We start from the raw sequence: 23,292 nt of genomic DNA, 5'->3' as shown, positions 1-23,292 counted from the left end.
TTTCTGCATATCGCGTCCCCTTGATGACAATAAATGGTTCCTTGAGGCAAATTACTCCTTGGTGTCTGCTTGTGCACGTTTTCTCATTTTCCAGTTTCTTTCAATGTGACGGTGTGCGTTTGGAGCGTGCTCTTTATTCTGCATAAAACCAGATGAATTAAACATTGGGCCTCCGACAAGGGCACTTCCTGCGGTACTAACGTTTTCGGTGTTCCTGATGCGTGCGGAATGAGTGAACAGACATAGCAGCTTTCATTTGTTGCTTGCTTCGCCGTGGCACTCATGTCGGAATACCATTTATTTGATTGATCAGGGTGGTGGGGATCTTCTATTTCGTCTAACCCCAAGTCATGATAAATGTCGTATCTTTGATCCTCCCGCCCCCCTTTTTCTCCTCCTCCTCCCTTCCTTGTTATTGTTTTTCACCGTTTTGTAATATATTGGAAACATTCCAGCCCAGGTTGTATCATTGCTATTCAATATGGTATGTGTATCGTCATCAGTAGCAGCAATGTTGTGTGAGGTAGGGTCTGTGGTTGTCTGTGAATGAGTACTAGTGTTAATTAAATCATTTGGCCAATAATAATCTCCATCATATTCGTTATATCCTTAAGCATTACTCATATTTATATTGAAACGTAACACTGACACACTTGTTGATCCTACAGTGATGTATTCTGAAGGTTGCATCACATCTGTATTGACGTTAATCTCATGTGACTCTTTCCATATAGTCTTTACCCCAGTCCATATCAAGTGCGATCCTTCTCGTATCATGTTAGCCCCGCTTACTCCCCTGTGCATGTCATTAACAACAGATAAAAGGGTATAATACCAAGCTGCGAAAAACAACATTACTGACATCAAAATTGCAGCACATTTCAAAACACATTCAACGTTACTGAACCTTTTAGCCCTAATGGCGTCCCTATCACTATCTAGCATTAATTGGTTCTCCGCGATTGTAGGTCGTTGGGCCATTTGTCACCTGGAGGGGCAATATAAATTCGTTAAGTCACCACAATATATACACGTATTTACATTTTTTGTTCAACTTCATATTTAATCATTATTTTTAGTCATGTTTGTTCATTTACTCTATTGCACATGTACTTTTGCTATGGAGAGAATGATAGTAAAACAGTGATGGAGAAAAGCGTGGAACAATAATCGAAACGAAGGTGGGAGATAGAGAGAGAGTTGGTGTATGGAGAGGATATCGATTAATCAAAGAGGAAAGGAGGAAAACATAGAAAAGAAGGAAGTAGGAGATAAGTATTGCAAAACAAAATACATATCATAACTTTTATCTCTGCATGTTCTCTTTACTGACAATTTGGTTATCCTTTTTCAACCTCATTTGTGGTACCAGTGGCACCATCTTGCTCCTCCTGGGGGATTGTACTATCGTGTGCCCTCCTCACGTCTGATAAGTGCACCCAATACTTCAATCCTTTCACCTTCACCGCAGTGGGTGTACTATAGATGACCTCATTAGGGCCATGAAACCTGGGTGAATTCCACCTCCTCACAAAGCTGCGCACGTACACATGTGCTCCTGGCATCAGTGCCCCGCTTGAACTGTATGTGGCCGGTGTGGTAGTATCAGTCGCCACATTTTCAGTAAAAGGCGGTGCTATTTATCGCGCTATGCTGCGTACTGCGCGTGTTAACTGGGTCAGGTATTCCTTGAACTCTTCCCCCAGCAGTGTGGCAGCCCTGTGCGCATCCAATGCTCTTCTAGTCGGGGATACTGGTGTGTGTATTCGCCTCCCAGTCACAATTTCGTGGGGGCTCAGATGGTGGTCTTTACATGGTTGCGTCCTGAGTTGGAACAGTGCTAGGGGCAAGCAATACACCCAGTTCTTCTTCAGTGTGTTACACAACTTAGATAACTTACTCTTCAGTAATCCGTTGATCTTTTCTAACAACCCATTCGCCATCAAATGATAAATTGAGCACAGTTTATGTTTTACCCCCAAGAGTGATGTCACTTCCTTAAAGAGGTCATTCACGAAGTGCGTACCGTTGTCTGATCTTATCACATCGCATATTCCCCATCGGGAGAACACTTCCCGAACAAGGAACTTGGCAGCACACTTCGCGTCTGGGTGGGGACATGGGCCCGCTTCCACCCATCTTGAAAAGGGGCACACCAACACAATCAAATATCTTGCTCCATTACACCGCTCTCCCATATCAGCATAGTCTATATGGAGCTCTCTAAATGGTCCTGTTGGTCGGGGCAGGGTACAGCGCAGTGTTCTCAATGTCATTCCTGAATTATATGTTTGGCATGTTATGCATTCTACAGTGAATTTCGACAGGTGCTCTTGCAAATTGGGGACGAACCAGTGTTCCTGGATGTCTGTGGCAATGTGTTGTTGTACTACATGGCCGGGGAAATGCAGCTGTTGGAATGCTATTTCTAGTAACTCTATGGGCATTACAACCTTTCCTGTTGTCTCCTGTCTCCAAATGAGATCTGTGGTTGATTGTTTTCATCCCCGTTTGCTCCACAGTTCTTGCTCCTCCTGTGGTGCTCTTCTTTGTAATTCTATTATCTGCGCTATTGGGGTATGATTGTATGCTTCTTCTAGTGGGTCTGTGGTTGTTACATTTACAATGCATTCGAGTGCTGGTGTTACATTGAAATACGAGGCCTCCTTCGCTGCTGCGTCGGCTGCCTCGTTTCCCAATGAGATTGCATCTGTGTTGTTGGTATGGGCTGCTAATGCATCTATTAACTCATTCAACAATGTCGCATGCTGTACTGGAGAACCGTCTGCCCTCCTGAATCCCCGTCTACGCCACCGTGAGAACCCTGAGTGCACTGTGGTAGTTGCATATATTGAGTCTGGGTATATTGTCACCGCACAGCCCTTGGCTGTGTGCAGTGCTTCGATCAGGGCAGTTAGTCCGGCTGCCTTTGCTGAGTAATGGGATGGGAGGCGCTTTTGCACATTCGTTTCATAGTCATCTTCCTCCATGCGCACTACCGCCATTCCGACGTGTTTTCCCCTGTTTCGGGGTTTGTTGATGCTGACCCATCTACGAAATACATTTCTCCCTCCTGTAGGGCATTTTCGCCTGCTTTTGCGATGTCATCACCTTCCCCCTCATATGTGGCACAATCGTGTTCCTGTATGTCCTCTGTCGTGCATGGCTCTGTAATAAATGTTGCTGGGTTTACTGTTTTGCACCTTACAACATGTACGTTGGGGCTTGTTGCTCTTTGTGTCGTTAGTGTTGATTTTGATCGGTCAAGGATGGCGAATAGGGAATGCTCCACATATAGCGTTACTGAACATCCCATGACAATGGTGGCGCTCTTTTCAATCGTGAAGGCCGCAGCTGCGAGAGCCTTTTCACATGCGAAATGGCCTTGCATTACTGGGTCTAGTGTCCCACTGTAATACACCAATGGTTTGTGACCTAAAGATGTTTTTTGTGTCAGTACTGCCGTCATCAGTGTTCCATTACAGTGTGAAAACAAGAAAGATTCCCTCTCATAATCTGGGTTCGCAAGGACTGGGGCATCAGCAATGAGGTCTTTTAGTTTCAAATACTGTGTTATCATTTCCTGCGCACACTTTAATGCTGCTCTATTTTTCTGTGCCTCTTTTAACGTTTGTAGTAAGGGGCGTGTGTATGCCGCGTAATCAAGGATCCATGCTCAGCAATAGTTACAAATGCCAAGAAACTTTTGCATGTCTTTCACAATTTTTGGGATTATTATTTTGCGTATAGCAGCTGCTCTGTCAGGGAGTATTCGCTTCCCATCTTTTGATATTAGCTGTCCGAGGTATACAACCTCAGCGAGACAGTATTGCAATTTTCCTTTGTCCACCTTGTACCCATTGGTAGCTAGCACATTCAGTAGTGCTATTGAGTCTTCTCTGCACTTTTCTTCTGTATGGCTACAGACGAGTAAATCATCTACGTATTGGAAGATGGTACTCTTTACATCTATGTTTCCAATGTCCTCACATAACACCCTGTTAAAAATGCTGGGGCTTTCGCAATACCCTTGTGGGAGTCTGTGATGATCATACCTGTTGTTCCCTAATGTGAACGCTGTCAGGTATTGGGATCCTGGGTTGAGTGGTATGGAGAAGAAAGCATTCTTCAAGTCAATTACAGGGAAACCTGTTTATTCTTTTGGTACACTGCACAATATTGATGCCGGGTTAGGCACTAATGGGAACTCTTTTTGAATGACGTCATTGAGTGGGCGGAGATCCTGGATCATTCTCCACACCACTCCTTTTGCTTTTTTGATCAGGAAAATCGCTGTATTACATGGGGAGTTTGATGGCACTATGATGCCTTGTTTTAGGAGTGCATTTATGGTTTCCCTAATTCCCTCCTCTGCTTCTCTTGATATGGGATATTGCTTAACCCTTGGCAGTATTGCACCTGGATTGAGTTTTATTTTTATTGGTGTCACCTCATGCAGTAACCCTACATCGTGGGGCCCTGTGGTCCAAATTTCAGGTGCTACCTTTGCCATGTCTTTCTCAAATATAGTCAGTGGGGCATTAATGCTAGCCATGAGTGGGTTGTATACCTCTCTGTACTGGATCATAATATCACATGGTATGCTTATTTCCATTATTATTTCTCCATCATTTTCACCATCAGTGAATAATTCCTCGTCTGTTATATCTCGTAGCACTATGTTTGGGTCTATGCATAACACAGTTCTCCACTCGCACCCATGCGCGTCCAGTCCTATGACCACAATACGTTTGCTGGATACTTGAACTGCCTCGATGTCTATGGACATTATCGTGCCTGGCACAACGTCTGTGTGTGAAATTGGGCGGAATATGAAATCTGATGGTGTTCTCCATTCTCGTTATCTCTGGCACCGCTCGTGCTAATACCTTTACGCCATAAATAAACATACTTATATCAGTGGGTATTCCTCGCACCACAACTTCGTTCATTACTGTGCTGATCATCAACATGGCTCGTACTGCGCATACTCCTGGGGTTGAACACACTATTCATCGTTCTGTAAACAAGATGGTCATATTTAATTTGCTTAACAAATCTCTCACCAGCAAATTGATTGGCGTGTCTTCGTGGTACAGTAATGGTGCGCGCATGGTTTTTCCCCCCACCGTTATATCAAGATCTTTAGTATAAGGAACTTTTAAAATAGCCCCAGAGAACCCCTGCATCTCTAAATTCCTGCCTGAGAGCGGAAACCGCCTTTCCATAAGACATGATTTCTCCCCTCCTGAGTCTATCATAAAGATAAACTGCTTATTTCCTATCTCTGCCCCCACTAGTGGTTCCTTTTCTGCACATAGGGTGGGGGATAGGACTGGACATGCAAGTGTTGCCTGTGGGCTGTCCTAATCTGAATGTCATTCTTGCCCTGGCACCGAAAAGACATTGTCTCCAACCACGGTCACGCCGCGGTATGGTGCGGGCGCACCGTTTGCGGCTGTTGCATAACAATTATTGTTTGCGTTTCCTACTGCGTTTTGTCTTGCCATAGGTTGTGGTGGTGGTTGCTGTCCTTGCTGCATCTGAGGTTCGTTATAGCATTGGTCTTGCTGTCTCCCTCCTCCCATCGGTAGTCCATAGTGGCTACCTGGGTGTGGGCACCCCCAACCTTGTTTGTTCTCCATGGGCTGTTGCCCCTGGAAATACCCTGAAGGCCGCATTCTACAATCTCTGGAGTAGTGTCCCCATCTCCCACAATTCCAGCATGACCCTTGTGGTCCGCCTCTCATTCCTTGACCACCAAATCCTCTATTCCCCATACCTCCAAACCCCCCTCTCTGGCCACGGTACCCACCTCTTCCTCTTGCTGGTCTTTCTTGCCACTGTTGTCCACCGTATTGCTCTTCTCCGTTCCACTGTCCTTGTCCTCCTGTGGCCCACAGTGCCGCTATTGTTGCTGGTCTGTTTCCCGCTCCTTCATCCCCCTCATTTTCTCTGTCTGTGGCTACGCTGGCGTTGATGGCAGCGACCTTCACTAATTTGTTCTGTACCAGCTTCGCCTCGTCTGCCAGCCTTTTTTGTGCTATCTCCTTTTCTCTCTCTTTGATCCTCCTGCAGTGGTGCACAATTATGCTCTGTATTTCAGGCCAGCCCTTGGCTTCTACCCCAGCTATTTTGTCCAAGGCCTTCTGCACCTCCTTCGGGAGCCCCTTTTTAATGATAAAATAAAACAAGGCGTGGACTGGTTACACGCTGTGCCAGTTTCGCTTCTCCATAAATCCTGCACCCGCAGTATGAATTGTGTGGGATCCCCGTTCTCCTCCATTGTGCACTGCATCACTAAATGTAAATCTGGAAACGTGCGCCTCAATGCATCCCATACTTTTGCTTGAACGTTATTGGACGCCGACCCATCGTGGCGGTCACAACTCATCGTTACTCCTGGGAATCCGGCCTTTTCCCAAACTGCGTCTGCTTGGTCACCAATTGCTGACACTAATAAACTTTCACATCCCCTATCGCTAGCGGCACTCCTGCTGTGTTTTTCTCAAAGGCGTGTATCCATTTCCCAGCCCCTCCCGATAGTGGGGGGAGAACCTTTAGCAAGTTGTTTTTATTCATTTGAGCCCATGGAATGTAGTGTGGCCTACCTGCTCCTTTATGTATCAATGGCATTTGTAACTTGTGTTTCTTTCCTACCTTACTTACCGCACCTTTCTTTATTTTACTTACCATCATATTTCCCCCTCGCTGTCTTAGTCTACCCTGCCATAGTGGTGGCGATGGTTTATCTGGGTAGCGGCGGTTTGGCAGTGGGGACCCGGCCTCGGCAGCTGCTTCTTCGTATTCGTCTAAGTCACTCCACACCTCTTCTATTTCTGATTCTTGCTCATTGTTTTCTTCGCATCCTTCCCCTCTCTCACTTTCTGGGGTGGGTGGGCGTATAATCCTCACAGGTTTGTCATTTAGATGAAACAGGAACTCCCCTGACCGCCACTCTTTCTCTTGCCCTTTTTGGTATGTGTGTTCCTTGTGATGATACTGATCGCGCTGGCTCTGAGATTGCTTGCGCCACTTCCCATGCTGTGCTCAATGTTGGTGTTAGATCCGCCATGGATAATGGTGGCACCTCTCCTCCCCCTGGCAGCATTTGGCCTCTATCACACAATGCTCTTAGCCGCGTTATTTCCATCAGTGCATGCGCTAGCTGGCGGTCTAATTCTCCAGTGAAGTGTACCAAATTCACAGGGGGTGCACTTGTTGGGCCATACAAACCTCCTTTATCATAGGGTGCCGGTGCCGTGGCAATTGCTCCGGTTGAGGGTGCGGGGGTGGGACATGCTGGTATGTACAGGGGCTCACTGTATCCTACCGCTGGCCTTGACATGAAAGGATATATTTTGGTTGTATCGCCTTCAGCTGTAGTGGTTGTGCACTCGCCCTTTGGCGTTCCGCTTACCTCTTCCTGCGTTTTCTGTGTTTGTTTCGTTCGTTCTTTATTTACCTCTGCTGTAGGCATAACTTCTTCCAACATTCGCCACAAGTCTAGTACTTCTCTTCTATTCTGTAGTTGTTTACCCTTATACCTTGCTAACAAGTGTGTGGATACTAAATCTAACACCCTTTTATCGAATGACCCTCCTTCTGGCCAAATTGGCGTCACACTGTCTCCTTTTATCTCCGTCAACCATTGATCGTGGTATTTTTGTATTTTCTCACTGTATAATGGAAGGTGCTGACAAATATGTGCTAGTGGTGTTATTCCCCCCATGACAATATGTTTTCTTCTTTCCCTTTGTCTGTACTTGCCCATAAACCTCTCTTTCCCTTTAATCACTTCTTCACTGGTCTTTCTTTCCTTCTAGCTGGACAATACACCACAAATCTTCTGAGTTACTTGTAGTTTGTATGCACATATATGTATCTATCTATAACTATCTATCTATCTATATATATATATTTATATGGAAAAATAAGGCTTTGGAGTGCCTCACTTGAGGCTACACTCCCCCCCCCCCCCCTCTTTCTCCACTGTGGGATTGGGCGTGAGCGTTTTCTCTGCTGACCAGATGACATCTACCAGTAGCCCTTGCAGCAGATTTTTATCACCTGCACCTGCGGTGAGCTGCAAGTCCACCCAGCCTCCCTGATGACGTGTATTGGCACAGAAACCGGTCGGAGGAGTACACCAGTGGCCTGGAAGGTTATGCAGAGAATTGGAGTGCGCACCTTTCCTTGTTTTTTCATTTTTTCATATATATATATATATATATATCAATTTTCAATGGTACCCTTATACTGGTTGCATGTTCAAATTCAACAGTTCATTTTTGCCTATTTTGCCACTTTTATCCACAAATCAATCACAGTATTTGGATATCCTTGACAAAAATGGACAGAACACAGAAGCACATATAACACTTATCATGCACATGCACTACCTGCGTGCTTTTTTTCTCTCCATTTTGTTCTTTTTACCACCCCTTCCCCGTTTCGCCTACTCTTCTCATTCACTCCCCACCTCTTACACCCTCTTACTCTTTTCCAAGAATCCTTTCGTACCCAGAAAAAGAATGTTCTAAATAACTACTCCGAGTCTACTCAATATACGAGACTCCTACTATTTTCTCTGTATCTTCACTTATTTATTCTGCACTGGACGAGACAATGCTACACGGCGCCGCCTTCTACCCCGTTCGAGCTAGGATACCACTTCTCTTTTTTCTCTTCACTTTTTACAAAAACCTAATGGCCATATAAAGGACAGATCAGAAAAGCCTCATCATCACTCACACAGGCCCTACTCTTCCCTATAACCCATTACCACCTGTCCCCCCTAGTTTTCCCTTACCTTTCCTTCGTAACCGGCACTCACGTGTTCAGTCAGATGGCTCGAGGGTCGCCGCTCGCAGTCCGACCTCAGTCAGGCTCGCACCCCAACCAAGCCGTGGCCCGCCTCGGCGAGCAGCTTTTCAGTTGGGTATTCGTCAACCGGGAACCCTTGACCCTTCTTCGTAGTGCGCACAGGCTGGTCGGCCGCAGAGGCGATGGTTTTGCTGGGGGGCGTCCCGGATCTCGCCGCACGGCGCTGGCCTCGAGGTACCTCTCCGATCACGTCGCAGGGGGTCACCAAATGTTTGTGCCCTCCCTGACTATACGTGTAAAAATTAATAATACAGACACTCCCTGGACAGGGAATAAGGCACAAAAGAGCAGGCTTCGAGAGTTCAAGGAAAAGTTTATCTAGATCTCTGAGAGCGCTCTGACCACATCAAGGTTACAACACATTTATATAGGACATTGACATTTTTAACATATTATGCTACGTTTGACCTTGATTGGTCAGCCGGGGTGGTGTTTTAGGTGTGGGCATCACCTCTTCCTTCGGGTTGGTTGCTTGGTTGGTGGGAGGATTGACGTCAGACATCTGTGCTCCGGATGGGTGAAGGTCAGGTCTCTGTGAAACACCGTGGTCACTATCTAAGCTAAGAAAATACATTCTAAATAATGCATGCACTAAATAATGGTTGATCAAAAGACCCTCAGTAGTGTATCATGTCATTGTACAAATCACTCAAGGATCTATATCATCTATAACATTTGGGTTATACAGGTCACAGGTTTACGGGTCTTGACCACCATAATACTGTCATTGACCTGTGGGGTTAGTTTCACAAGAATCTCAGGTATGTGGCATTTGTTATTATTGGGCACGATATACTGCAGCAGGGGTGTAATGTTAGTTGAGGGTCTGTTGGGTGGGCTTCATAGCGTGGTTGGCAGTCTGGCACATGAAAGGAATGCCTTGCAAGGACACAGGGTTAGAATGGCAAAAAGTTTCAACTGGCGAGGCTAAGAGGGCAAGGACATTTTTGTGGAGATGGACGAGCTATGTGCTTGGCTCATGTTGGTTCACATGCAGGACAGTGATCTCGGAGGAAAAGAGATGTGTTAAATGTATTATTTGTTGCAAGCAGCTCTGGCTTCAGCGTGCGAATGGAGCTGCAGAGTTTTCCAGTTGGAGTGGGAACGAGGGTGGGGGCGGGGAAAAGGGAGAGAGGCATTTTGTACTATCACAGTGAGGCCTGGTCACCAAGATGGAGTCGAAAGGGGGTACAAAAAATGGATGCCCCGTGTCCTGCTCGGTGGTCCCATCTACGCAAATGTAACCCAAAGTTAACATTGCGTAAGGGCGAGGGGCGTACCCACGACTAGAGGCACTTGGTCCGAGTTTTGTACTGAGAATTGATGGCAGCCTCGCTCCCACACACCTATGTAAAGTAACCAGTAGTACGACTGGTACTGTAAATCCATAAGAAATTGATAAGGTATCGCAATGTGAAGATGTCGTTATGAAAAAATGAGGGGAGGGAGTAGAAAAAATAAAGTAGGGTAACTCCCCTGTGTGTAACTACTATATCTAGTTTCCTATGCACATCTACATCATGTAAATCGCCAAATCCATGTATTTTTAGGATCTTCAAGCTATCACTACACTATACCTAATTAATGTATGTATATCTGCATAGTGGTTGTTACCTGATATATGTATCATTATAGAAATTCCAAAGAGTTCCTTCTGCAAAATGATTACAGTCATCAACATTCTTAATTTAATGCAATCACTGCACTGTGTCATACAATATTCTGAATACAAATTAATAGGAATCTTAATACATCCTGTTTAGATAAAATGTGTAAAATCCTGTTCCTTCATCCCAGATCTATCCAAAGTGTCTCTTTTTGCCTTAAAGCACATTTAATGTCCATGTGTAATTTCTTGTTATCCACGACTTCCAAGATTTGTTATCCCATTTGTGTGTTGCTGTGCCTTGGCTCATGAAAGTGTCTCGCCACTGGTGAATTTTTCTTGTTAATCCTTACCTTCGACTGATGCTTATTCTGGGCCGTCTTCGCTTTTCTGCTGGTATACCAACATAATAAATTGCACATAGGCATCTGTTCTCCAGCATGGGGTCTGGCATGGATTCACATGCTCATGAATATGCCCTGTCGTCAGGTTGAAAATCCTCTGTAAAGAAAAAATCAGTTTGTTTAATTCCTGAACTGTCTTTCTCCTAACAACCAATCACTGGACTCTGGGTCATACTGCCCCCAGCCAATGACTGCCCTCTACCTAAGACCCTCCTCTGGCATCCATTTTCAGATTTGTACTGCACGTTCAAGTGTTGGGTGTCCTCATGCTTAGCTCTCGAGCTTTTATTGCGTTTGGTGCTTTTTTTCAAAGAGTTTACTCTATTTTCTCGGTCAATCGACCTTCATGCTCCATCGATCTACCTTCCGATTAACGGGACCTGTTTTTCGGATTCTTCAGCGCCCCTCAAGGGCGGATTTCATCGAGTTTCTTCGTTGAGGATTCCAGAAGTTTCTTCAAGGCCTACGCTGCATGGACATGTCAGAGGAAAAGAAGGTTTCAGCTCACCTTTTCAAGATTTGTTCTGACTGCGGCTTGCAGAATGTCTTCTCAGAAGACAAGCATTGCAAGTGTCTCTACTGCCTGTACCCAGGCCCAACACAAGTGGAGGAGGACTGTGTGTTTTGTCAGGAGATGGTGCCCCGCACGCTCAAGGATTGGCATCAGCGGCTCAAGGAGTAGCTACAGGCCAAGGCCCCTGCTCTGGGTGGGTCCCAGCAGCATGCCTCCACTGCTACCAAGAAACTGAGCGGTCTTTTAAGACCTTTGAGGGCGCCCCTCCCATGGGGGCCCAACAAAAGGCTCAAGGCTCAGTGGACAAGAGTCCAATGTCACCAGGAGCCTCGTTGCGATGGGCTCCTCGGCAGCCAGGGTGAGTACAGCGTCTCCAGCGGCTCGGTCACCAGCCAACGCTCGGGATCTTCATCAAAGAGGAAGTCGGACCATCCGAGCAAGCTCAAGGAGAAGCCATGGACTGGCCCGCCGGAGAAGGCCAAGGAGGAGCGGGGCACTGACCCTCCCCCCAAGGAGAAGGCCACAGGTCCGACGAAGGCCGCGAAGGCCCAGGTGCATACGACGAAGGCCCAACCGTCCATCGAAGGGGTAGAGGGGTCCCTCGCGCAGGCTGCCGTGGCAAATCCGCAGGACGAACCCCAGAAGGCTAGAGTCTGCCTGCCTGCCAGGAGGGAGTCCACTTTTCAGCTCATAGAGAAGACACCGGAGAAGATGATGCCAGTCATTTCCCCAAAACAGACCCCCCGTTTGCAGAGAAAGGGGGGGAAGGCCAGGTAGTCCTCCAGGGCACGGATATCTCCTCAGAGGAGGAGCTCACTGGCCTCCACACCATCCAGGAGGAGCGGTGCATCAAGGACAGGCCCTATGGTGAGGATTCCGACGAGGGTGGCGATGAGGACGACGATGATGAGGAACAGCAGGGCATCGGGGCCTGGGCAACCGGCCTACGCCACTGTCACTGGCTCCGCATTCGCCTCCGTCACCTCAGCCGCCATCTGGAGATATCTCGGCGGACATTCTCTCAGTTTTGCATACTCTGCTGTCAGAGAGTCAGACAAGAATGGCTGTTGCCCCCATGGCCCCTCCCACGGCACAGAGACCGACGGGGGAACCACCTACCAAGAAGAGGAAAGTTCACCCTCCACCTCCTTGCCACCATTTGCCTCCCTCTGCCCCCCCTCCCCTCCCTGAGGGATGTGTCAGATCCTGACACGGCGACAACGGGCACAGACGAGGACGGCGGGTTGGGGGACCTCCCGTCTCCACCTCCCAGGTCTTCGCCTCCCGACGAGATAGGCTTGTTTCACGCCATGATCTCCAGGGCTTCGGAGCTCTTCCAGCTCGTCCCTGAGGAGAAGAAGAAAGAAGGTTTCCTGTACCAGTGCCGTGAGGCCAAGCAGGAAGACTGTCTTGTCGGTCCCACTCCTGGATGACATTTGAGACGATCGGTTGGCCCTCATGAAGAACCCGTCCACAGCCTTGGTGAAGAGGGACCGTTATGAGAAGAAGTACAGGGTGCCGGACTCTGCGCCCAAGTGCTTGCGGACACAACCGTCGCCGGACTCTGTGGTTTCGGCAGCAGCCAAGAAGAAGTCTTCGGGCTCCTCCTCTTCGACGGCCTCCAAGCCCCCAGACAGTGAGGGGAAGAAGTTGTATGCCATAGGATGACGAGTCATCACATCGGCGGCGACGACCATCAAGGCGGGCCAACGCTCTCGCCATTGTAGCACGTTATGTGGTTCAAGATTGCTCCCGTGCTGGACTTCCTTCCCGACAAAAAGAGGTCGGAAGCTTTGGAGATCCTGCAGGAAGGCGAGATGGCGTCCGACCACGCCATCACAGTGCCCACAGACATCGTCGACACGGGGTTCTGCCAAATGGGGAACAGCATTTGCGTTCGTCGACTGGGTTGGCTGAAGGCCACCAATTTTCGCCCGGACGTTTACTCGAGGGTGTTGAACATGCCCTTCGACAGAGACAATTTGTTCAGGAAAGCCGTGGATGAGTCTCTTTAGGCCCATCAAAACAGACACAGAAACGGCTCGTGCCCTGGGCATGCTTCAACAGCAGCGGCTGTCCTTTCGGACCTCAGGCGGCAAATCCCAAGGATCCTCCAAAGGTTTCAGTGGAGGTGCCTCCTCTTACCATCAACCCTCCCGCTTGTCGACCCAGGAGAACAGGGGCCGTTCCAAGGCCTTCGGAGGAGGGCATTGTCACCAGGGTCCCCAAGGTGGCGCTTCGACATCAAAACAGGATTGAACCGGCTGTGGCGTCCGGCCCCCACCCATGCCCCTTCGTCAGCGTGTGGAAGACCATCTCCACTGACCGTTGGATGCAGGATGCTCTCGCTCATGGACACACCCTGGAATTTCCACTGAAGTGTCCCCGAATACCACCCGTGGCCTAGAAGGAAAACCACATCCCTCAGCTGCTGCTGGAGGTACGGGCCATGCTAAGAAAGGGCGTGATATAGCTTGTCTCAAGGAGGCTGCGGGGCTCCAGAGTGTACTCTTGTTACTTCCTCATCAAAAGGAACAGCGGCTGGAGGCCCCTCCTAGACCTCCGTCGTCTGAACAAGTACATCAAGTCCCAAAAGTTCTGGATGGTGGCTCTTCAACGCGCTGTAGGACAGCTCGAAGAAGGGGCTTTCCTATCATCGCTGGACTTGGAGGATGCTTAGTTTCACATCCCCATCCACAAGGGACACCGCAAGTTTCTTCGCTTCGTGGTTCAAGGGCAACATTACCAGTTCAGGGCCCTTCCCTTCGTATTGAACTCGGCGCCAAGGGTTTTCATCAAGTGACTGGCGCCGTTTGGAGGCACAGCTGCGTCCCCTTATCTGGACGACTGGCTCATCGGGCAAGCTCAAAGGACATCGCTGTCGACCACACAGCGATGACCATCCGGCTCCTGACAGATCTGGGGTTCTCTGTGAACTATGCCAATTCCTGCTTGACTCCATCGCAGGACGCGCTGTTTCTGGGATTCCGACTGAAAACAGTGTCAAGCCTGACGTCTCCGTCGGAGAAGAGGATAGCCGCCATCTTGGGCAAGGTGCAATGGCTGTTGCCCCTGAAGATCGCAAGCGTGAGGTCCATCAAGTCTCTGCTTGGCATGATGTCGTCATGCATATACCTCATTTGACTGTGCAGGCTGCGGATGCGCCCACTACAGGAGTTCCTCGAAGCCCGTTGGATAAAAGTGTAGGGAAGCTTTGAGGACAAGATCACACTCGATGAGAGTTTCTGTTGAGCGATACGGTGGTAGGGAGTTGGCGCCATCTGTCCGGCGGTGCGGATTTCCAGACCCCACCTCACCAGGAGATGGTTACGACAGACGCTTCCTGGAAGGATGGGGAAACCACACCAGAAGTCTTTTCGCAAGTAGCCTGTGGCTACCGGAGGAGAAGGCGTTGCACATCAACGTGTTGGAGCTGCGGGCAGTGTTTTGGGCCCTCAAGTCTTTCCTTCCGTCCCTCAAGGGCAAGGTGGTGCAGGTCTTCACGGACAACACCACCACGATGTTCTACATCATGAAGCAGGGGGGGCACCAGGTTCCCCGCTCTCTCCAAAGAAGCGCATGAACTGTGGCACTGGTCCGTCGCCCAGGGAATGTTCCTTGTCACGTTTCACCTGGCAGAAGTGAAGAACACTATCGCAACTCCCTCAGCAGGGAGCTGCGTTCTTGTCATGAGTGTGAGCTTTGTCAGGACCAAGTGGATCGCCTGTTCTGCAGATGGGGCAATCCCCAGATCGATCTAGTTGCGACGGCGATGAACACCAAGTGCCGGAGGTTCCCTAGCAGGTTTCCCCAGGCAGGGAGCATTGGGGACGCATTCTCATTCCCCTGGGACGGCCTGTTTCTGTATGCGTTGCCGTTGCTTCTTCGACTAGTTAATCAACTCAGACGGTCCCGGTACCCAGACCTTCTCGATATGTCAGGGGCCCTGCCAGTCAAGCTTCCGGTGGTTGCAGATGTTCTCACCAGGGAAGGAGGCGCAATTCTGCACCACGACCCAGGATCGCTGAACCTGGAGGCATGGCTCCTGCAGCACTAGAATTCAGGGGCTATGATCTCCCAGCGGACTGCAAAGAAGTGCTTGCCAAGGCCAGAGCATTGTCTACTCTTAAATGCTATGGACATAAATGGAAGAGGTTCGCCGTTTGGTGCTGTGCACAGATCGATCCTCTACGAGTCACGGCTCCTCAGGTACTGCCGTATTTGATGTCATTGGCCAAGGCTGGACGGGCCCATGCCTCCATCAAGGTCCATCTGGTGGCTATCTCCCGCTACACCAGATCTCCGGGACGGTCGTCGATGTGGTCACACCGTCTGGTTAAGGAGTTCGTCAAAGGACTGTTCCGTTCGTTCCCGCCGGTGAAGGCTCCTGCACCGGCATGGGCGCTCAATGTGGTGTTGACTAGGCTCATGGGTCCTCAGTTCGAACCTATGCATTCGTGCCACTGAAGTTTTTGTCGTGGAAAACGGCATTTCTTGTGGCCATCTCTTCTGCACGACGAGTGGGAGCGATCCAGGCCCTCTTTTGTAAACCACCTTACTTGACATTCCACGAGACAAGGGTAGTGCTGCAGATGCACCCCTCTTTCATGCCCAAGGTGCCGTCGGACTTTCATCTAAACAAGCTCTTGGTTTTGGCTGTATTTCTTCTGACGCATTCGTCGCCGGCTGAGAGGACTTGGCCCTTGTTAGATGTGGCTAGAGCGCTGAAGTTCTATGTGGACCGCACAAAGAGTTTCCGAAAGACGTCACAGCTTTTCGTGAACTTTGGCCCTATGAACCATGGGAAGGCCCTCTCCAAGGCTTCCATTTCCAGGTGGCTCTCTGGCTGCATCACCCATTACCACCGGTTGGCAAACCGACCGTTGCCTGACGGACCGAGAGCCCATTCGACCAGAGCGATTGCTGCAACTACAGTGTTCCTCTCTGGTGTGCCTCTGCTGGACATCTGCAGGGCACTACGTGGAGGTCGACGCAGACCTTCACGAGATTCTACTGCGTCGACAGGGATTCCAGGGAGGAGTCCAGAGTCGGCCAAGCAGTGCTGCGCAACCTGTTTGCTTGAAGGTGAGCCTGGTGTGCAGGTAAGAGATGCTTAATGTTGAGCCTTGCCACCTCCCGTGGTTTTGCATGTGTGTACTGCTATGTATTCTTTATTCATGAGCGTGTGAATCCATGCCAGACCCCATGCTGGAGAAGGAACAAGTTAGTTACCTGTAACTGTTGCTCTCCAGCATGGGTCTGGCATGGATTCACATGCAAACCCTCCCGCCTAACCCTCTGCGGCTCTTCTCTTGGTCCTACTGCCACTTTACGTGCTACCCAATCTGAAGATGGCTGCCAGAGGAGGGGCTTAGGTAGAGGGCAGTCATTGACTGGGGGCAGTATGACCCAGAGACCAGTGATTGGTTGTTAGGAGAAAGACCATTAGAAATGAAACCGAAGCTGAATTTTTCTTTACTGAGGATTCCCAGCCTGACAACGGGGAATATTAATGAGCATGTGAATCCATGCCATACCCATGCTGGAGAACAACAGTTACAGGTAAGTAACTTGTTACATACTGTATACCACATTCTTAGAGTTGCATGTTCTTAGGTGAAAGATTACATTACCCTTGGTTCCATTGTTGCAATTAGCACAATTCAAGCATGAAAATGTTCCTGCTGGGTGCCTATTCCTAGTGTCCCCAAACGGATCACTTTCCGTACTAGTAGGCCTTTCAAGTTATTGCTACCGTGAAAAGCAAATACTGGGTATTCTTTGGAGAGATCATTGAGTTTACAGTCCTTTCTAAGCACTTTGCTAATGATCAGTAAATAAAAGAATACAAGGGCTAATGTCATTATTGTGAGAAATGGATTTGTCTTTTAAAGGAAACATAGTTTCAGGGAGTACATCAGTAACACTTAAAAAGATACGCCAAGCCTCTGTGCATTCAGTAGGCACATCCAATTTTACTTGCATGGGAGTGTTCTCACTGGGAGCAGAGGTAACGGCCTTCCTTGAGGCAAAGCATCTGCTCCTTTCCCCTCTTCCCAGGCCCTTTCGCTTCTGCTCATTTTTGCTGGACTAATGCCTTGTGAATAATGTACCAACCTTTTTAGGCCTAGCGGATATATCTACTTGTTTCCAATATAAATGGTGTCTAGAGCATTTTAAAGTTTACATCTTTGTGTCTGAGGGTTTTCTGGCCTGCTATTGTGAACTTTGCATTACATAAAGGGAAGCAATCTTTACAATTCTTGACCGAATGACCATTACTCATTCGTGTTAACTACAATGTCCGCTGATAGGAAGCTCAAAGTAGCATGCTCCTCAGTTAGGCAAAAAGCTAGCCTGTGTTCGGCTTCTGCTAATATAATTTGTAAAAATAAAATAATTGCAGATGTAGCAAGTCTTTCTCGTGTGCCCCGTCAACTGAAATTGTGTCAAGCTTTTTCCTGCTACAAAAACATGTGTAGCAAAATTACATATGCCTGTCACAAAATTACAGAAATCGTATTCACATTCTAGAAGGTTGTCGCATTCTAATGCGTTTGATAACATTGGTCTTCAAAATATAGATTGAGGGTTGGCTCTGACCTCATCATGTGTGATGTCATGATGCTTAGCTCATGTCAACTCCCTATGCCCCTGCAATCAGCTCCACCTCTACCTAACCTTAGATCCAAATTGAAAACCCATTTGTCCTAATCCTATGTTTTGCTCTCCTTTTTGATTCACTGCCTCGCCGGCCCTCTTTCCGTTCACTTCTAATTCATGGTGCATAGAGTTAGTTTAGTTATTGGTGTGCGCAGGATAAATGCATATAAAAATAAAGACCCTATGAACGGATTACTTCAAGTCCGCATTCTAGCCCCACTTCTTTTGAAATTATTTGTTGGCCATGTGCCAGACAGGATTGAGAATAGATTTCTCTTTCCACCATGGATGAAAATAAATGTTAAGTGATAATGCTCAATGCTTCTCCCCTCTGGGTCTCTATCGAAAGGTACATGCTCTATAAGGGGTGAGAAATTACCCCATTATAAATACTGACTAAACAAAAGCGGTGGTGCTACCGCAGAGATCAACTAAAAATCTCAATTGTCCAGTGAAATTGTTTCTCAGTTTAAATGTTTAGTATTGGTGTTTTTTTTTCCCCTTTTTAAGATGGGTCTGGTACATTACAAAGTCATAGATTGCCAGATTGGAGGTGTATGCCCTTATCCAGTTTAAAGGTGATGTGGAGGGATGTCTTTTGGTGGACTTTCTATTGAACTGCTACTGTGCAGAACAAAACCTGGCCAATATATTATTAATGCTGTTGAATGATTGCTCTTTAGGGGGCTAAAACCTGCTGTGAGATGATGGATTTGAAGGCTGGGATCGGAGAAAATATGAGACTATCCAATGCCATTTCAGTGCATGTGATTCGTGTGGCGGTTTACCTCGAAGCCTGGGATTTTTTTTCGAGACTACTAACATTGAAAAACGAAGATATGGGAGCTATTTCAGCAAGCTGCTTTGTACCCTTTGATACGTGGTTCCTGGGTTAACTTGTCATTAATATATTGTCAGTTTTTTTTTTTTAAGGAAAGGTGAGATTACCCGTGGAGAGAACTATCGCTCTGAGGGATGTCTTTTGACTAATATGTGAAAACAGTCACCTAAAGGCCATTTTCAGCCACTGTGCCCTGAAGTATTAGTCATATAAGAAATTTGTTTGGGTGCAAGAAATATGTACTCCAGCTAACAAAAATGGAATTGAGCCAAACTTTATGAAATCAGCTGTTATATTTCTAACTATCTAAGCTAAACAACAGGAATTCAGTAATGGCGAGTACTTGGACATCACATGCAATGGGGTTCTTTGGAAGGAGGGGATACATTATTGGCATGCCGACCTCCACATTCGGGGCTTAATTGATACCGCATCTCCTGCACTCGGTATGTCTCCTGGGGGCTCGATTTACTCCCTATTCTTCTGGTGCCTCATGATACGAACAGACATGTGTTATTTGGAAGAATATATTGCTACCTAAAATTAGGCCTAAGTTGGGTGTTCTGGAATGGTCAAGGCGAGGGCGGTTAGATGCTTATCATGAAAGGAATAGAGAGGTTGGGCCGGGTGAGCTCTGGCCTGGTAGGGGGGGTGGGGCGGATGAGGGCAGTTTAGTGGAGATGGATGCGCATTTGTCCCTGTCCCATGCTCTTCGCGGAGCGCATTCTGTGCAAGAATGATAACATTGAAAGGACAGTGAACAGATGGACTTCCGTGAGAACAAGGCTTGTGCGGAGCTGGTCTAATGTGTGGATGGCTTGGTCCTCCTGCGTGAGAGGCTGAAGGTGTGAGTGCCACAGCCTCGCGGAGTAGTGGATTTCGGGCCTAGTAGAAAGATGGCATCTAGGCATAGTACAAAATTGAGTCCTAAGGACGAGGCAGGGGTGGTGTTATTAGCCTATTTTGTTATGTTAGAGGGTTCTTACCCGTACAGTGTAGGAAGGGTCTTCTTCCCGCATGGCTGTGATGACATTTATTCTATTTGGCGATGCCTAGGGGGGGTTGGGATAGTATCCTTTACAAAACCAGTGACACTCATTTAATCCCTGTCACGATGTAGAAATGTGTGATCAGGCACATCAGGCATTTGTCTGAGTCTGCCCCACAACCAAAGGACTTTCAGATGTACTGTTCCGCCATGCAGGCTCATTATTTAATATTACCACTTCAGTAGTCTATCACACCTGACATCAAACTCTTTTTGTTTCAGCATACTGCCATTTGTCATGAATTCTCTGTTTTAATAAGTTGAATTTCAACTCAACACTATCGGTGGGATAGACATCTAAGCCAGAAACACCCAACATGTGACTGGCTTTCTACTGGCCTTTCAGAGAGACCCTGATTTCATACAATCGCTGTGTTTAATATAATCTAACAGTATGTCATTTGACTACCCTCAAAAACATAAAAGGTTCAGACCCTGCCCAGCTCTACCTGAATCACTGCAGTAAAAGCTTGTAACATTACATGTTCGCATGCTATATATTACCAACCCTCCCTAGTTCTCATTTGAACACTCTTGGAGACTAAACAGTAGTGCAATGCCCACCAGGCATGTGACTGCCTCTAAATTCGGCTCAGCCTTCCAACGGTGCAGGCCTGTTATGAAATCTTCCCCATGTCTATATTATCTAAAAGTGCCCCCCTTCACACGTCCAAGGACAGGGATTATCAATGCTTGTTTTTCACTTACTTCATATAGCATAAATCAATTTTTTTATGTTCATTGTTGTCATTTTTGACCAACATCTGCCAGTCATTAATACAGTAATTGAGTTTCACTGTCTAAAACAGCTCAGGAATCATGAACTACTAATCCCTCAACCATTGCAGTGTAAACGAGGTATATTTAATCTGTCAGCCTTACACACGCACTTTTCCTATTTGCAGACCCGGTGTAACAGATGTTCACAAACTCTACGTAGCCACAGTGGGCAAAGTACTGCACTTATCTTCCTTGTCTCCAGCTTCTAGCATAAGTAATCGATCCTTTCGGTCACGTTTTATTTTCAGGTTGCCTCCCTGTTTAGGGCCACTTGAAGTGTGGGGAGGAAGGAGCCTCTTGGTTTGTGGGCTCATTGCAGTTGTGGGTAATTCTGAGACTTTAGTTTAGTGTATTGGTGGTGGTCAATCTACCTCTGCTGTGTAAGTCCACTCCGTAGCGCTTCTTTGTCTGCATAGGTACTTGCAGCAAGAGGTTTATTGGGTTTTTGATACTGAAGTGAAGTGCCACTCTGCGTTGGTTCTGGTGAGGTGAGATTTCTAGTGAAAGTTGGAAGGAGCTGTGTGGTTTCCTGTGGAAGTTGGAAGGAGCTTTGTGGGCTTTCACGGGCGCCTTTCTGTGATGATGGTGAAGGGATGGGAGCATTTAGTGTGATCACAGCTATGAAAAGAAACAAAAAGCTACAGCCTCCTTAGATAATGATGTAAACATTGTCTCCACCAACAGTTTCTGCCGGAGCCTGCAGCTCCTATGAATGTTATTCATGTCTGTTGCACATGCAGTGAATCTGATGTAGTCAGCGCTCTCGGGTCATATCCCATTTTATGATTAGGTCAACTCTAGATACACTACAGAGGAAGGCACTCCATTTGTAATCCCCCCCCCCTCTCCCATAGGCTGACAATAAAGAACCAACAAAACCAATGCAAACCTTCTGTATCAATTGGGCCTATTGGGAAAGACATGGGAGGATGTATTTACCAATTAGCAAAGGACACTTTACAGCCCCCTTGAAAGAACCACATCTAGCAGGGAACAAAAAAGAACACGGAACAAGGTAAATTGAAACAAGCATTATCAATGCCAACAGTTTGTGCTTGAGTGTAGGCATGGGGAAGGCACTTGTCAGGCACCAACGTATTAACTGGCCATTGATGGTAGCAGGCGAAAAATGGTGTGCCAACCTGGTCACCTAATTACAGTGTCTGGCAAATGCCTAATACGTATACACAAGCCAAAACTGTTGGCTTTGCCAAAGCTTGTTTTTAACAGGATTTCAGTGAAGGATACGCATAGTGCTTATAAATCGAGTGGCTGAAGGTAGACCTGTTTGTTGCGTGTTCACAGCCCCAATCAAGTCATTAACTCTCAGAAGACTGCTTTGTAAAAGCACTGGCAGGCACCTCCAGAGGAAAGTTTGATGGCAACGCTTGAATAAAGCAAGCTCAGTGCCCAAGAGGAGGTGTTTTGGGTGGGTAGGAGCAGGAATTGGGTGGGAATGGCCATAGGGATCAGCATGGACATGGGCAGTCAATGTTTGACAACACCTACACGTTTTGTGTCCCTTCTCATACGCCATTTCTCCCTATCTGTACGCTAATGCAATAGTTTCAGCTTATAGGTGACGCTACAATAGCCCAAACTAAAAAGCATCCACGATGAGTAATGATTTGCCTCTGAAGCAGAGGCCTTTAGAGCCTTAGTTGACGTTTTTCAAGTTAATTTCGTATTGCTCATTAATTCAGCATGACAATTAAAAATGTGTGCAAGCCTATTGGCGATTCAGTGTTGTAGAATTCATTATGCAGATTTTCAGTATATAACTGACTTTAAAAGCAAAAATGTTTTTCCTCATAACTAATTTCTTTTTTCTTTTTTGAAAGGTTTCCATTTACCCGACCAGATGTTTGTGAAAAATGGGAAGCAGCAGTGAGGAGAAATAATTTCAAACCAACAAAATATAGCAGCATTTGCTCTGAACACTTCACACCAGACTGTTTTAAAAGAGAGTGTAACAACAAGCTACTGAATGACAACGCTGTGCCCACACTATTCTGTTTTTCTGAAAAGAAACCCAAGGTAATAGTTGCAGTTTTAGTACTCATGCCTTTCTGTTTTGTGGTAGCCAGAAAGACATAACTTGACAGTAATGAAGTAGGATTTTATTTGAAGGACTTTAATCATGTTTCCAATGTATTTTGTGAGTTGCAATTTCAAACCAGTGGCAGAAGGAGCTTTCATACGGTGTGAAATACAGTCCCTATATTCCTTAACCATCACATGGGCTTGACAAATGCAAGACAACAAATATGACCTGTAGGGTATTATTATACTAAATCGACAAGATAAAAGCTGTGATCTTTTAGCGTTTGTGAATTAGATTATTTTGAACTCCCTAATGGTCACTGATTTTCTTTTTTTGCCCTTGTTTTTAAATTTCCCATAGTTGTTGTTACTGGCAGTAACACGTAGAGTGCAAGGATGAAGGTTGTTAATGGCATAATAATGCAGGTAATATAAAACAAGAAAATATATATGGTTACCCTTCATTTCCTACAAATGAATGGTGTCTTTTTTTGTGGTAGGTTAGGT

General features: G+C 47.0%; 1 protein-coding gene across 1 annotated transcript in view; it reads left to right on the top strand.

The window, feature by feature from the left end:
- Positions 1–23,292, top strand: part of THAP1 (THAP domain containing 1) — a 130,355-nt gene that overhangs the window by 90,586 nt on the left and 16,477 nt on the right. The window contains exon 3 of the mRNA XM_069626399.1: positions 22,584–22,779. Coding sequence (XP_069482500.1) covers positions 22,584–22,779 — 196 coding nt within the window. The remainder of the gene's footprint in view (positions 1–22,583; positions 22,780–23,292) is intronic.

The sequence above is a fragment of the Ambystoma mexicanum genome, chromosome 6p (assembly GCF_040938575.1).
Source record: "Ambystoma mexicanum isolate Mex_15411 chromosome 6p, UKY_AmexF1_1, whole genome shotgun sequence".
NCBI lineage: Eukaryota > Metazoa > Chordata > Amphibia > Caudata > Ambystomatidae > Ambystoma > Ambystoma mexicanum.
This window is presented reverse-complemented; position numbering and strand designations above follow the sequence as displayed.